General features: G+C 36.1%; 1 protein-coding gene across 7 annotated transcripts in view; it reads left to right on the forward strand.

The window, feature by feature from the left end:
- PDE1A (phosphodiesterase 1A) overlaps positions 1–16,863 on the forward strand; it is a 394,734-nt gene that overhangs the window by 291,165 nt on the left and 86,706 nt on the right. For all 7 annotated transcript variants that reach the window (XM_027556059.1, XM_027556049.1, XM_027556069.1 and 4 more), the window contains 2 exons: positions 6,681–6,863; positions 14,343–14,409. In XM_027556059.1, the coding sequence (XP_027411860.1) occupies positions 6,681–6,863; positions 14,343–14,409 (250 nt within the window). The remainder of the gene's footprint in view (positions 1–6,680; positions 6,864–14,342; positions 14,410–16,863) is intronic.

Raw genomic sequence — 16,863 nt, forward strand, 5'->3', positions numbered from 1 at the left:
TGGGCGTTTAGATTGCTTCCATGTCTCGGCCATTGTCAGTAGTGCTACAGTGAGCACAGGGGTGCATGTATCAGTATCTTTTCAAATTACGGATTTATCCAGATACACTTCCAGGAGTGGGATTGAAGGATCATATTGTAGTTCTATTTTCAGTTTTTTAAGGAACTTCCATACTGTTATCCTAAGTGGCTACACCAATTTACATTCCTACCAACAGTGTAGGTGTTCTCCACATTTTCTTTAGTATTTATTTTTAGTCTTTGTAATTATGGCCATTCTGATCAGAGTGAAGTAATACCTCATTGTAATTTTGATTTGCATTTTTCTAATAATTAGCAATGTGGAGCATCTTTTCATGTGTGTTTTGGACATCTGTATGTCTTTGTAGAAATGCCTTTTTAGATCTTCCACGCATTTTTTGATTGGATTGTCTTTAGGTTTTTGAGCTGAATGTGCTGTTTGCATATAGTAGAGACTGTTCCCTTGTCAGTTACATCATTTGCAAATACCTTCTCCCGTTGTAGGTTGTCTCTTCATTTCATTTATGGTTCCCTTTGCTGTGCAAAAGCCTTTAAGTTTAAGTAGGTCCCATTAGTTTATTTTTATTCTTGTTTCCACTACTCTGGTAGATGGATCCCAAAAGATATGGCTGTGATTTATGTCAAAAAGTGTTCTGCCTGAATTTTCCCTACGAGTTTTTATAGTATCCAGTCTTACACTTGTCTTTAATCCAGAAAAATGTCTTATTTTTTCCAAGTCAAATAAATATTTCCCCATAATTTGCTTCAAAAATTGTAAAGAGATCATTCAAGAGCAAATTAACATAAAGGTAATAAAGAGATGATGGATAATAGAGAACTACCCTCAGGATGCTTTTGTGCTTATCAATCAAAGAATATGGGACTTTTTAAAAGACTAAAACTTCTTATACTATCTCCATCCTCATTCCACTCCCTAAAGGTAATCACTTGTGATAGTTTCGTGTAGATATTTCTGGATGTTGACTCCCCCAGTCAGTGCCTTACACTGCTGTAGATGCCAGTGATACAACAGTGCATAAGAACAGACCAACTCTCTGCTCTGTCTTTATAGTCTACTGGATAAAACATTTTGAATAAAAAAACTAGTAAAAGTATGGCATGACATTAACAGTGGTAAGTGCTAAGAAGTCTATAACAGGATAAAGAGAATCAAGATGTTTACTATTTGAGTAGGGGGGTGGTCAAGGAAACACTTTCTACCTCAATGCAGTGAGGAAATGATCCACACATTTTGAGAAAGAGATTCTAAGCAGGGGAAACAGCAAGTGCAAAGATTCTGAGCAGACGCAAGCTTGGCAGATAGGATTATAGCAAGGAGGCCAGCACCGCCGAATCAAAATGAATAAGGTAGAAATTGTTAAGAGATACAGGCAGAGATGTAGGTTGTGGTGTGCTTCATAGGGCTGTATGGATTGGCATGGTCTGGGTTGGGTTTCCCAGGTGGCTCAGTGGTAAAGAATCTGCCTTTCAATTCTGGAGACTCAGGAGATGTGGGTTTGATCCCTGGCTTGGGAGGATCCCATGGAGGAGGAAATGGCAACCCACTCCAATATTCTTGCCTGGAGAATTCCATGGACAGAGGAGCATGGCTATGGTCCATAGAGTCACAAAGAGTAGAACATGACTAAGCACATAAGCACATGGTCTGACTTATACTTTAAAGGAGGCAGACACTGGCTGGAAATTCTGGCAGATGTAAATGTTGAGTCTGACAGTAGTTGGAAGCAAGATTCCTTCTTATTGTTTAAGGCTTTTGATTGGATCAGGTCCACTCACATTATGGAGGGTAGTCTGCTTTCCTCAAAGTCCACTGATTTCAATGTAAAGCACATCTAAAACATACCTTCACTACAAGATCCAGACTGGTGTTTGACCAAACAGCACAGCATCATAAGCTAGGTGTGTGAACATAAAAAATTAACTGTCACAGAGCTGCTTGTTGCTTTTTTGAGATTTGCTTTTTTATACATTAGAATATTTCATGCTTTTCTCCTTATGCACTCTGTTCCTTTATTTTTATATTCACTAATTAATCTATATTACTCTTTTTCCCCCTGAAGTTATATGTTCTTCCCTCTCAATAAATGACATCATGCATGATGACTATGAATTGCTAGACTCCTGGATACCACATCTGTATATGAACTCTCATAAGCTGATTTGATCATGTTTGATGAACTGTCATGGATAATTTATGATTTTAGGACATACAGTCCTAAAGTCCTCCACATCAGATTTGCAAAGGACCAATTGACAACCATCACCGTGCGTCTGTCATTCTACTCAGTGTAGTTGAAAATCAAGGCAGCAGTAGAATTCTTGGAGCGTGGCGACATCATAGGATTACACACAATGATTCCCATTCCACCTGTCCTGTTCTTTGGCTTTATTTGATCATTGCATAAGGAATAATAGAAGTGGCATCAATAATAATAGAAATGGCATAAGCCCTGAAATTTTCAAACTATGTAGTGGAATGTCTTGCTGCGATTAACTGAAGAATCTAATTTTAAATGAACCAAAAGCGGAAAAAAACAATTTGCTTTGAATTACAATGTCCATGTGTTAGGTATAAATCAAAATCATCCAAATGTAAGAGCCAAATGAGAATTAAATATGATTTAGAGTAAGTATTAATATTAACTTCTAACTATGTCTTTTTTATTTTCATGTGTGTACATGTAATTTTGTACCTCCTGCACTGAAGTTGTGTATATTTTTTCATAAGGTATTTCATAAATGCAGTCATACTTTTTTAATACTTTGAAAAATAAATATTGGCAAAGGACTGTCATCCAAACATTTATAAAATCCAGTGGAACATAGAGGAAGTCATATTATCTTTTGAGCCTCTTTTTGGTAGTTTCGGGTGCTTTCGATGAACTTCCTGCTTTTGTGCCCTTTCCTTGATCCCTGCTCTCTAGAGATGATATGTGGCTTGTTCTGGAGGCTTTAGCACATGCTGTCAGCTCTGGCTACCTTCCCTCCATCGGCTCATAATCCTTAGGCCTCATTCTGTAAAAAAAGAAATCTACCAAAGTGAATGGAACCTAAAGGTCAAAGCTGAAGTGTGCCAAAAATAGCTCTGAGTTAGTAAATTGGTGCACCCACAAGGAAACAATAGTCAAACAACAGACAGAGCTCGCCTGCGTTCTTCCTGGAGGCAAAGTTCAATTGCTCTCTAAAGTCTCTGCGTATTTTGTGTTAAGCCTTTCACACTGTTTTGCCAGTTCAGACCCTTAGGAAGTTCTGGATCACCAGAGCTGCCCAGCCTTAATGCAGTTATTATTACTGGCCAGTGCCGTCAATGTTATCTATCTGGGGCTTATACTGGAGAGTGGCAGGGCAGTACTTTCAGCTCCTGGTCATTTCCCCCTCGCACAGCTGATTTTCTCAGCCAGCAGTTCTAAGCCCATCAGATCTGCACCCTCAAGACAGACAGCATTTGCTCCGACTTTTCCACTTGACACTGGCTAGGTCACCTAAAATGAGCTTTTCCGTTTGTTTTCATCTTTCTTTTTTTCACTTTGTCATCTGTGCTATTGATAACAGAATGAATATCCACAGAGTAAGTTATTATTTTCCTAAAATTTAGGGCTACACATAAAATAAAATAACACATGTGAATGACTTCTGTGAACTCCAAGGGCTATACAAATAGTGTATACTTTCTGTGCTCAGTATACACAAACTTATTAAATAGAAGACAGCTTTTATAACTTCAATTCCCCTTTTTCTTTCCATCCAATATATCCTTTAATAGACATCTGCTTATGAACTCTCTTCCATATCTTATTTTGTTGTTTAGTCACTAAGTACTGTCAGACTCTTTGTGACCCCATGGATTGTAGCCCGCCAGGCTCCTCTGTCCATGGGATTTCCTTCTCCAGGGGATCTTCCTGGATCAGGGATCAAACCCATGTCTTCTGCATCGGCAGATGGATTCTTTGCTGCTGAGCCACCAGGGAAGCCCCTTCCCTATTTTAGTTTTATTCATTATTGGAATAATATATTGATGATATTAATAATCAGTATCTCCAGACTGATGTCACTGTACTTAAATGTTTGGGAAGCTTCTCAACTGTTCAAGTCTTTGCCCTCAAAAGATGACCAATTTGAGAAACTCAGAGCTTTCCCAATATTAACCTAGTGATTTTTTGATATAGCTCATATTAAAAGATGATCAGAGAGTGACTTCCTATACTTCAAATCCTATTTCTCTGCTTGCTTTGTTATTAGTTTTTCTTTACTTTTTCCTAAAGTTTAATCACTATACATTTTTATGTTAATTAACTTTAATTGGAGGATAATTACTTTACAATATTGTGATTGTTTTTGACATACAGCAACATGAACCAGCCACAGGTACACATGTGTCTCCCCATTCTAAACCCCCTTCCCACCTCCGTCCCCAACCCATCCCTCTGGGTTTTCCCAGAGCATCGGCTTTGAGTGCCCTGTTTCATGCATCAAACTTGCACTGGTTATCTATTTCACATATGGTAATATACATGTTTCAGTGCTATTCTGTGAAATCATCCCACCCTCGCCTTCTCCCACAGAATCCAAAATTCTGTTATTTACATCTGTCTCTCTTTTGTTGCCTTGCATATAGGGTCATCTTTTACTGCCTTTCTAAATTCCATATATATGTGTTAATATACTGTATTTGTGTTTCTCTTTCTGACTTACTTCATTTTGTATAATAGTCTCCAGTTTCATCCACCTCATTAGAACTGACTCAAATACAGTCCTTTGTATAGCTAAGTAATACTCCATTGTGTAAATGTACCACTACTTCCTTATCCATTCATCTGCCGATGGACATCTAGGTTGCTTCCAAGTCCTAGCTATTGTAAACATTGCTGCAATGAACATTGGGGTACACGTGTCTCTTTCAATTCAATTCCTCCGTGTGTACGCCCAGCAGTGGGATTGCTGGGTCGTATGGCAGCTCTATTTCCAGTTTTTTACGGAATCTCCACACTGTTCTCCATAGTGGCTGTACTAGTTTGCATTCCCACCAACAGTGTCAGAGGGTTCCCTTTTCTCCACACCCTTTCCAACATTTACTGTTTGAAGACTTTTTGAGGGCAGTCATTCTGACCTGAGTGACATGATATCTCACTGTGGCTTTGATTTGCATTTCTCTAATAATGAGTGACGTTGAGCATCTTTTCATGTGTTCATTAGCCATCTGTATGTCTTCTTGGAGATTTGTCTGATTTGTTCTTTGGCCCACTTTTAGATTGGGTTGTTCTTTTTTCTGGTATTGAGGTGCATGAGCTGCTTGTATATTTTGGAATTTAATTCTTTGTCAGTTGTTTCATTTGCTATTATTTTCTTCCATTCTGAAGGCTGCCTTTTCACCTTGCTTATATTTTCCTTCATTGTGCAAAAGCTTTTAAGCTTAATTAGGTCCCATTTGTTTATTTTTGTTTTTACTTCCATTACTTTGGGAGGTGGGTCATAGAGGATGTTTCTGTGATTTATGTCAGAGAGTGTTCTGCCTGTGTTTTCCTCTAAGAGTGTTATAGTTCCTGGTGTTACATTTAGATCTTTAATCCTTTTTGAGTTTATTTTTGTGTATGGTGTTAGAAAATGTTCTAGTTTCATTCTTTTACATGTGGTTGACCAGTTTTCCCAGTACACTTGTTACAGAGATTGTCTTTTCTTCATTGTATATTTTTGCTTCTTTTGTCAAAGATAAGGTATCCATAGGTGCATGGATTTATCTCTGGACTTTCTATTTTGTTTCATTGATCTATATATCTGTCTTTGTGCCAGTACCATACTGTCTTGATGACTGTAGCTTTATAGTATAGTCTGAAGTCAGGAAGGTTGATTCCTCCAGTTCCATTCTTCTTTCTCAAGATTGCTTTGGCTATTTGAGGTTTCTTGTGTTTCCATACAAATTTTGAAATTATTTGTTCTAGTTCTGTGAAAAAAACCATCGGTAGCTTGATGGGGATTGAATTGAATCTATAGATTGCTTTGAGTAGTATACTCATTTTCACAATATTGAGTCTTCTAATCCATGAACATGGTATATTTCTCCATCTATTTGTGTCATCTTTGATTTCTTTCATCAGTGTTTTATAGTTTTCCATATATAGGTCTTTTTTTAGGTAAGTTTATTCCTAAGTATTTTATTATTTTCATTGCAATGGTGAATGGGACTGTTTCCTCAATTTCCCTTTCCGTTTTTCATTGTTAGTGTATAGGAATGCAAGGGATTTCTGTGTATTAATTTTATGTCCTGCAACTTTACTATATTCATTGATTAGCTCTAGTAATTTTCTGGTGGTATCTTTAGGGTTTTCTATGTAGAGGATCATGTCATTTGCAAACAGTGAGAGTTTTACTTCTTCTTTTCCAATCTGGATTCCTCTTATTTCTTTTCCTTCTGATTGCTGTGGCTAGGACTTCCAAAACTATGTTGAATAGTAGTGATGAGAGTGGGCACCCTCGTCTTGTCCTGATTTTAGAGAAAATGCTTTCAATTTTTCACCATTAAGGATAATGTTTGCTGTGGATTTGTCATATATGACTTTTATTATGTTGAGGTGTGTTCTTTCTATGCCTGCTTTCTGGGGAGTTCTATCATAAATGGGTTTAATCACTATAAATTTTTTGTAGGAGACTGCTGGACACCGATGATGAGCTCAGTGACATTCAGTCGGATTCCGTCCCATCAGAAGTCCGGGACTGGTTGGCTTCTACCTTTACACGGAAAATGGGGATGATGAAAAAGAAATCTGAGGAAAAACCAAGATTTCGGAGCATTGTGCATGTTGTTCAAGCTGGAATTTTTGTGGAAAGGTAAGTGAACTTGTTGATATATTAAGAAAAAATTTAAAAGGCAGAAAATATACTTAATAATCAATATTATGAGAGTCCTATAGTTTACTTATTGAGGAAAACTGTAATCATAAGTATACCTGGAATAAGCAGATTTAGGACTTTATGAGGGAATTTACCCTATAACAAAAAATATCTTGTCCTGGATTTATTTTTATTTATTTTAAATTAGTATAAAGACTTAAATAAAGTATAGACTTTTGAATGGCCATTCTCAAATGGATCTTTATGAATAACTGTTTAAAAATAATTGTAATACATTCATATGCTATAAACCTAACATTACCCAAATAAAATCTAGCGCCTCATAAAATAAGTTCTACACTACATAACAAAATCAAGCAGACCTTTCTCCACTTAAGTGAAAAGGCCATCCTCTTATTACCTTAGAGTAAAGCTCTCTCATGTCCAGTCTCCTTAAAGAGCTTTTTAACTTTTCTGTCACTGAAGCATTTCTGTCACTTGATGGCCCTTAGAAGCAGCAAGTCAAATCACTAGAGTTTCTAATGTGAAATACATGTTAATATGACAGGATTTTATATTATTTAGCCCTTAATAACATAGCTTATTTTTCTGTCTGGAAATAAGATGTTTCAGAACTAAAACTATAAAAAGACTTGAAATAAACATCTTATAGCCAGTACTTTGGCCACCTCATGCGAAGAGTTGACTCATTGGAAAAGACTCTGATGCTGGGAGGGATTGTGGGCAGGAGGAAAAGGGGATAACAGAGGATGAGATGGCTGGATGGCATCACCAACTCGATGGACGTGTTTGAGTGAACTCCCAGAGTTGGTGATGGACAGGGATGCCTGGCGTGCTGCAATTCATGGGGTCACAAAGAGTCAGACATGACTGAGCAACTGGACTAAACTGAACTGAACTGAATCTGACGATGTTGAGAACTAGTTCTTAAAAGTTACTTAGACTTATACTTACTTAGACCTAAAAACAATTATACATTAAGTTATAAATAAAAAAGTTTATTTTAATGTTATCAAAGCAAAATTAAGGAACAGAGAAATTTTTTATCAATGTATTTAAAATTAAATTTAAAGGAGACCACATTATTTTTTATCTTCAGACATCTCTAGTCATTACCTCTAATAAACTTCCTAAACTTTCATCTTCTGCTAAAGGAACAACGCGAAGCCCTCTTGGGTTTCTAAAAATCTAAATGACAAGCATTGCAAGAAGGATTCGATGTGATTTAAAGATGTATTACAACCATAAGAAATAAAGCATCTAGGATCTTGGTTTATGCCTTTATTACCCAAATTATTATTATTCAAATGACTTTGCGTATTTTTTAAGCATATCTAATTGCCTTTGATGAAGAACCTTCATAATAAGCATAAGGAGCATGATTAGTTAGGTGAGATGAGACCTCCAACACCTGGTGTGTAAACTGCTCCCAACTCTCCCAAGTGGGACCTGAAATCTGAAACAGACAAGTAGGGCTGGAGAGAAATAATTTTTATAATAATACTCCTATTTTTTAAAACAAGTTAGGTAAGTGTATGACAGTTGATTTTGCTTAATATCAGTTTGAAAACATCTAAATAGTAGTTCAGAAACTCAGTGAAAGAATCAGAGATAAAAGAGTATTTGTTTGCTTTATTGAAGAAATGTATATTTTGCCTTTTTGTTTAAGAAAATATAGAATTTGGCAAACTGAAAAATAAATTCAAATTATAAAAATAAACAAACTAAATTTCCATTCTCATTAAGTAGAAAATCAAAACAAATTCTGTGAAATATATTGATAGGTTTAACTTTCATTTTTTTCATTTGCTACACAGAAATATCAAAACGTACTTAAGGTAACTAAATTAGTAAGTAGAAAAAAAATAAATTAGTAAGTAGTCTTAAAGAAATCAAAGTACTAAAACACATAGGAATGAAATATTTTCTATTACTTTTGAATTTCCATTAGTAAGTATGTAAACAAAAGGATATGTTTATCTAGAATTTTCAAAAATAATCATCTTCAATCTTGAAAGTTAGAAAGGCTTCTTGAGTCTTCTCCCAAGTAGCCCCTTCCAAGAATCAACCCCTCAGGAAGTCCAAGCAATTTGCTTACACCAGTGTAATTTACACCAAACTTACTCACTTTCTCATCTCCTCTCCAGAAACCCCAATCTAAGCTTTTGTCACCTGCCATCCGAAACTTGACAATAACTGTCAGCTAGGCTCCCCTCTTCCTCACTTGCCTTCTCTCAGCAAGTCACTTTCCACAGTGACTTTTAAAATGTAAATTCAATCCTGTCATTCTTAAGCTTAAAATTATCTGATTGCCTTTACCATTTCACTGGATGTACCACTTCACCTGGTATGAAAGGCGACTTCTGTATCATGGCCTGCATGACTAGGCCCCCTTACCTTCTAGACTCAACCAATGCTACTATCACCCTTTACTGAATAGCTACACTAGTGTGATTTCAACTCCATGAATATCCAATACTTTGGCCACCTGATGTAAAGAACTGACTCATTGGAAAAGACCCTGATGCTGGGAAAGATCAAAGGCAGGAGGAGAAGGGGACGACAGAGGATGAGATGGTTTGATGGCATGACCGACTTGATGGATATGATGAGTTTGAGTGAGCTTCGGGAGTTGGTGATGGGCAGGGAAGCCTGGTGTGCTGCAGTCCATGAGGTCACAAAAAGTCAGACATGACTGAGTGACTGAACTGAACTTTCTTCCCTTGGGACCAGTAATTCTGCTCTTTCCTCTATCAGAAATGATTTTCCCCAAACTTCACTCTGACTAGCCATTTCTATCTTTCCAAAGGCCTTTCCTGGTTATTCTGTATACTGTTCATCACTTTCTCTATCCCAACCAGTGAGTGATTTACCTCATAGCATTTAGTGCTGTTCTTACTCATGTATTATTTCTTATTTATTATCCCTCTTTACCACTAAATAAACCCTGAGAAAGCAACACATAGTTTTCTTATTCTCCACTGAATAGTCTCTTGTCCACCACAATGTCTGGCATATGATAGTTTTTTTTTTAAGTTTTTGAATTATATTTTGCAACTGTAATATAAAACCTTCCAAAAATAATCTTTCCTATTTCCAGTTGAACTTTTACCACTTACAGGAGAACAGGAAATCCATTGTTCTTTTTCAGCAACTTATAATATATTGACTATTTACTCATATGTGAGACCACTGTATTACGGTTTCTCCCACATTCATTCTCCAGAATGAGTCATCCTACTTTTCCACACTAATTTTCTAAGGTTTCATCCTAATACCCTATTCCCAAGTATAGAGTTAGAAAATGATAATGAAGTGGTTTCTCCTTCTTCTTAGAAGAGTAATCCTCTTCCTTCTCTTTCTTTATATATAATGAAAATATACAGGGATATTCATTTCTCAAACCTGCTCCAAGTTTAAGAAACATTAGAGTTCTCACTGAACCCAGAGAGCCTTGAAGAATGTCAGAATTGGAGCCAATGGTATTGGCTGCAGAATAATGAGAACAGTAATGTTAATATTAAGAATAATGACTTTCTGGGACTTCCCTGCTACTCCAGTGTTTGAGAACTTCTGCCAATGCAAAAGACACTGGTATGATCCCTGCTCTGGAAGGATCCCACATGCCTTGTGGCAACTAAGGCCATGGGCCAGAATTACTGAGCCCGTGCACCCTTGAGTCAATTCCCCCTAACAAGAGAAGCCACCATGATGAGAAGCCGGCACACTGCAGTTTTTCTAGTTGCAGTGATTGGGAGCTGCTAAAGAGTAGTTCCTTGTCACTGCAACTAGAGAAAGCGTGAACACAGCAACGAAGACTCAGAACAGCCAAAAATAAATAAACAAGCATTTAAAAAATAACAGCTTTCCTATATTGAGTATTTATAATAATGTTACACTAGGTGTTTATATCACTTATTTCATAAAAAGTGTATGATTATCCTTATTTTACAGATAACTGACATTAGCTTTCCAGAGGTCACACAGCTAGTGAATGGTTAACCTGTGATCCAAGACCCAAATTGTGTGTTCTCTTTGCTACATAATACTGCCTTTTGTGCCATGAAGTTACACAGATTTAAAGTTACTTAATTTTTAAAGTTTCTTATTCCTGATCACTTATCTCCTTGCCCATCAAACTTCCATTATCCCTGTACCTCCAATTTTTAGTAATGATTCAAAAAATAGATAGGAAAAACTGTTTCTTAAAAAAAAAAAAAAAACAACTAAATATCATTACTGAAAGTAATTATTTTCTGGGCCTTTTCAGTTCAGTTCAGTTGCTCAGTTGTGTCTGACTCTTTGCCACCCCATAGACTGCAGTACACCAGGCTTCCCTGTCCATCACCAACTCCCAGAGCTTGCTCAAACTCATGTCCACTGAGTCGGTGATGCCATCCAACCATCTCATTCTATGTTGTCCCCTTCTCCCCCTGCCTTCAATCTTTCCCAGCATCAGGGTTTTTTCCAATGAGTAAGTTCTTTGCATCAGGGGGCTAAAATATTGGAGCTTTAGCTTCAGTATCAGTCCTTCCAATGAATATATAGGATTGATTTCCTTTAGGATGGACTGGTTTGATCTCCTTGCAGCCCAAAGGACTCTTAAGAGTCTTCTCCAACACCACAGTAAAAAAAGCATCAATTCTTCAGCACTCAGCTTTCTTTATGGTCCAACATGGTTAATCGAAAAAGCATAGCTTTGACTAGACGGACATTTGTTGGCAAAGTAATGTCCCTGCTTTTTAATATGCGTCTAGGTTGGTCAGAGCTTCTTTTCCAAGGAGCAAGTGTCTTTTAATTGCGTGATTGCAGTCATCATCTGCACTGATTTTGGAGCCCAAGAAAATAAAGTCACTCACTATTTTTATTGCTTTCCCATCTATTTGCCATGAAGAGGTGGGACTGGATGCCACGATTTTAGTTTTTTGAATGCTGAGTTTTAAGCCAGCTTTTTCACTCTCCTCTTTCACTTTCATCAAAAAGCTCTTTAGTTCCTCTTTGCCTGGGCCTTTTATATTGTGATTTAATTGTTTCCTTGTTCTGCAAGATTAAAATAATTATACCTATCTTAGTGGAGCAAGTGATGTTAGTATTTTTCTGATAGGCTGCTCTGAAATCTTTCAACTGATATAGAGGATAAGGATAATTTTTTATTATAACTGTTTGCCACATCTAAAAATTATTTAAGGTCATTTAAGACAAAAACTAGATTGTTGTTTTCAGTAGCTCAGTAGTGTCCGATTCTTTGTGACCCCATGGACTATAGCACACCAGACTTTCCTATTCTTCATCATCTACCAGAGCTTGCTCAAACTCATGTCCATTGAGTCAGTGATGCCAACCAACCATCTCGTCCTTTGTCATCCCCTTCTCCTCCTGCCTTCAATCTTTCCCAGCAGGGTCTTTTCCAGTGAATAGGTTCTTCCCATCAGGTGGCCAAAGTATTGGAGCTTCAGTTTCAGCATCAATCCTTCCAATGAATATTCAGGACTGATTTCCTTTAGGATTGACTGGTTTGATCTCCTTGCTGTCCAAAGGACTCTCAAGAGTCTTCTCCAACACCACAGTTCAAAAGCATCAATTCTTTGGCGCTCTCTTCATGATCCAACTCTCAGATCTGTACATAACTACTGGAAAAACCATAGCTTTGTCTGTAGGGACCTTTGTTGGCAAAGTAATGTCTCTGCTTTTTAATATGCTGTCTAGGTTTTTTATAGCTTTTCTTTCAAGGAGCAAGTGTTTTTTAATTTCGTGGCTGCAGTTGCCATCTGCAGTGATTTTGGAGCCCGAGAAAATAAAGTCTGTCACTGTTCCCATTGTTTCCCCATCTATTTGCCATGAAGTAGTGAAACCAGATGCCATGATCTTAGTTTTTTGAATGTGAATTTTAAAATGGGAACATGGAAATACAGTAACAAAGTCTCTGTAATAAAATGGGAAGATACTTTATCAAGAAAACCTAATCTCTATGTAAGTAAATACAATATTTTAATTCTGAGCATCTGAGAAGTGAAGATGAACAAGGAAAACATGAAAAATTATTTGGCTTTTATTATCTTAAAAAAAGATAGCATTTACATAGGAACTGAGTAATGTCTTATGGATTTTTAACATAAGACACATTGAGTCAAAAGGGTTAGTATTTCCCTTAGTGATTTTATAAAAGATGCAGAATATTTTCTTATATTTCTTATATTGACCCCCAATATAATGATATAGTCATTAAATTATGGCTTTGTTCAGGCATCTTGTGGGGAGAAGTTACTACAGTATAATCTAGGAATGAAACTTGCTTATGAGCTAACAATGTAAAAATTAAGGGACATGATTATCCCATGCTTTTCACAGGACACTGTGGAGGAACCATGTTTCTTTCAGTCCTGGTTAGAAACCTACTGCTATTTCTACACATTAGGGTATCATGTTGATTCTATTTTTGCACAAATCAGTGGAAGAGTTTCTTATATTTATTTAAGACATCTTGGTTTTCTTTTGGAAAGTGGAACCGACAAATTACTGATTAATAAATATATTTTTATTGTTGCTATTATAGAAATAAAAAATATCCTTTCTGGATAATCTTTATTAAATAATATTAAAAGACAGTTTGAACAAACTTAAGCAATTTTTTTCAATGTGGTTTCTCCCAATAGTCTTAACGAAAACAAAAGAAGTAAGCTGTGTAAATTCTGATGATGCTACGTATTCCCTTCCATAATTTTCATTTTGTGAAAAAAGAAAGAAAAGCTATAAAGGACTATTTCAGTGCCACTCAGCTTCTAGACTGAAAATTTGGTAACACAAAAGGACACAAAGCAAGGCTGCTCTGCTGTCTTGAATGTGATGGTGCTAAAAAGCATTGTTGCTGTACATGCAAATGTCAGTCTTTTCTTTAATAAGATGAAGTTTAGGAAAAGATCTCTTTACATAGAAATTAAAACCTTATTGACTTTATATGTGGTTTTGAGTAAACAAAATACTGCTGCTACTGCTGCTAAGTCTCTTCAGTTGTATCCAACTCTGCGTGACCCCATAGACGGCAGCCCACCAGGCTCCCCCGTCCCTGGGATTCTCCAGGCAAGAACACTGGAGTGGGTTGCCATTTCCTTCTCCAGTGCATGAAAGTGGAAAGTGAAAGTGAAGTCACTCAGTCGTGTCCGACTCTTAGCGACCCCATGGACTGCAGCCCACCAGGCTCCTCCGTCCGTGGGATTTTCCAGGCAAGAGTACTGGAGTGGGGTGCCATCGCCTTCTTCAAACAAAATACTATTTGCATCTATTACATTGTAAACATGTAATAGATGATGGCAATAATTATCATTGTTGCCAGAAAGAGAATCTGTATCTAATGATACAAGTTCAACAAGTCAAAGGTAATTATTTCTTTGTTTTTAAGAAATAGCTAAAAACTTTAAGTAAATGATTTTTATATATACATTTATTTTTCTTTTTCAGAATGTACAGAAAGTCCTATCACATGGTTGGCTTGGCATATCCAGAGGCTGTCATAGTAACATTAAAGGTAAAAAATTTCAATTATCTTAGTTTATCAAATAGTCATTTTTTCTAGTCTCTTTAAAATGATGGGAAGAAAATGAGAATAGGTCTTTGATGTAGCTTACATATCAGAATATAAAAAGATTTTTTTAACCATTTACAAATGTCATGTGTTTCAAGTCATAACTTGTTGATTTAAATGAGGATCAGTTTGTTAATGTTTACACTAACAAACTGTATCAATACATATAAATGTTTATCACTAACAACTGTAATATACATGTATAAATACACATATGTGTGTGATGTTGTCTTTTTTATGCTTTATTTATTATTTATTTATTTATTATGCTTTATTTAGGTGGATCTTGTATTCAGCTTTGAAATGGCACCAGCATTTGTCAGAATACACATATTTTGTTACTATATAGTATGAAATGAATGCATTATCAATGAAAAGACATTTCAGTCAAATATAATTAAAGGACAAAACTTATATCGAAGAAAATTGTTTAGAATTTTAGGTCTGAGAAAATATAAAAAAGAAGATAAAATTAAAAAGTAAACAAAAAAGAAATGTCTCTCTTTTGTCTCTGACTTTCCCTGTGGTTGCCCTAGTCTGAGGCCCAGCTGCAGTATTACATGTGTTAGAAATAACTAGAGTTGAAAATCCGATGTGCTAAAAGTTTTGGACTCACTTATGCCCACTTTGTGTGTGTGTGTGTGTATGTGAACACTGTTCCTAGACGATATTACTAAAGAGGCATTTTGTAAGCTTGTCACTCTACATTGCCTATTTCATTCTGTTGCTTAGTTTGGGTAGGAAATTCAACTTTGTCTCCTCTAATAGCTTTATGGTGGTTTCCTGTATTAACCAAAAATTTAAAGAATACTGGCAACAGGATATACCAAGTTACTTTATTTTTGATATATTAAACCCCTTTCCTAGTTTGCATTTCTATTGATTTCTTTTGTTCCTCTATTCACTTTTAAGCATCCCTTTTGTATCCCCTTTGTTTTGTTTTTTTCTCTGCATTTGTTTTTTCTCTGCTGCATATTAGATTTTAATCTTATTCATTTAAAAAAGCAATTTGTTTTTCTCAGAAGCTTTTTTATATTCATGTTTCTAAAACTATAATAGAGGCAAGTATATAACTGAACGGTATTATTGGATATGAATTATTCCTTAGCTTTTAAAAGATTTTTATTTCCTCATTATTTCCTCAACTGTAGGCAAGAAAGTCACTTAATTTTATTTTTATAGAAACCAACTAACAGAATATTTTGGTATGAGAGAATGCAAGCAGATTTCAAAAATGTAGTGTACAGGAAACATGAACTAATGGGTTGAGGAGAATCATCACTAAGACTGTTTTAATAATTCTAATTTCCCGAGATACCTCCTTGCCTTGTTTGTTCTCAGGCTGACAAAGTAAAAGCCACGCATCTGCAGAAGTTTACAGATATAAATTATCATTGTTGATTTTAAAAAAAAATGCCCCCAAATGGAGAGTTAACCTTTTACTTAGTTGGAAACCCCTGGCAGGAACTGTAAACAGCAGCTTTGTAACCATCTGAACTGATTCCTCTGTGTTAGCTTTGGAATTTAGTAAGAGATTTGTTTGTCTCCACTGAGCTTTATTAATGGCAAAATGACTTCTAACAGAACTCTGAGAGATTTTAAATTTACAAACAGATCAAGCAAGTATTTTGGGATCAAATTAAGGCCAAATGCAAAGAATTTAACAAAGGTACACAAGCAAGCCAAAAAAGTATTTCCTTGGTGTTCCCAAATGATTAAAACTACATTTGGAGTTATTGTTACTGTTCGTCAAAAGAAAGAGTTTTAAAAGATGGCTTGAATACTGCTTATCAGCTGTAATTCAGCTTATTACATTATGTATTGTTGTCTCTGTGAAATACACTAAATGAAAAGTTCTAATACGGGGCCTGTTTAAATTTGAAATTAATATACAGCTTTAAGGTTATCTACTTACTTACTATTCAATACTAAACCCATTCTGTGTGTGCAAACACTAGACCTTCTTTGCTAATAATTTCTGATAATCATTAGTACTGATTCTGCTGTATTTCTGTAGATTTCTAAGTTTCAGTGATTTATTTATGATTGCAAACTCAAACTTTATCTTAATACATCTTTAATGTACTGATAACACTTGCTGCAAATCCATTCGTGGACTTCTCTGCAAGTTTTTGACCTGGAATTACCTGAATGAATATCGTTAGGTGGCTGGAGTGGTTTGATATACCTGCTCATTGCCCTCTTTCCCACAATTAGGGGGCACTTTCATAGGGTATCTGTTTCACTACAGGCCTGATCACTTTCCTGGGGAATTGCCTGTAATGCCAAAAACACTGTTCTCCTCCCCAGTGAAGAGGCCCACTTCCTTTATCTCACCATCTGTCCCTGGTAAAAAAGTAAAGATGAATCAGCCAAGGTTAGAGTGCAGAATAAGGT

The sequence above is a fragment of the Bos indicus x Bos taurus genome, chromosome 2 (assembly GCF_003369695.1).
Source record: "Bos indicus x Bos taurus breed Angus x Brahman F1 hybrid chromosome 2, Bos_hybrid_MaternalHap_v2.0, whole genome shotgun sequence".
Classification (NCBI taxonomy): Eukaryota; Metazoa; Chordata; class Mammalia; order Artiodactyla; family Bovidae; genus Bos; species Bos indicus x Bos taurus.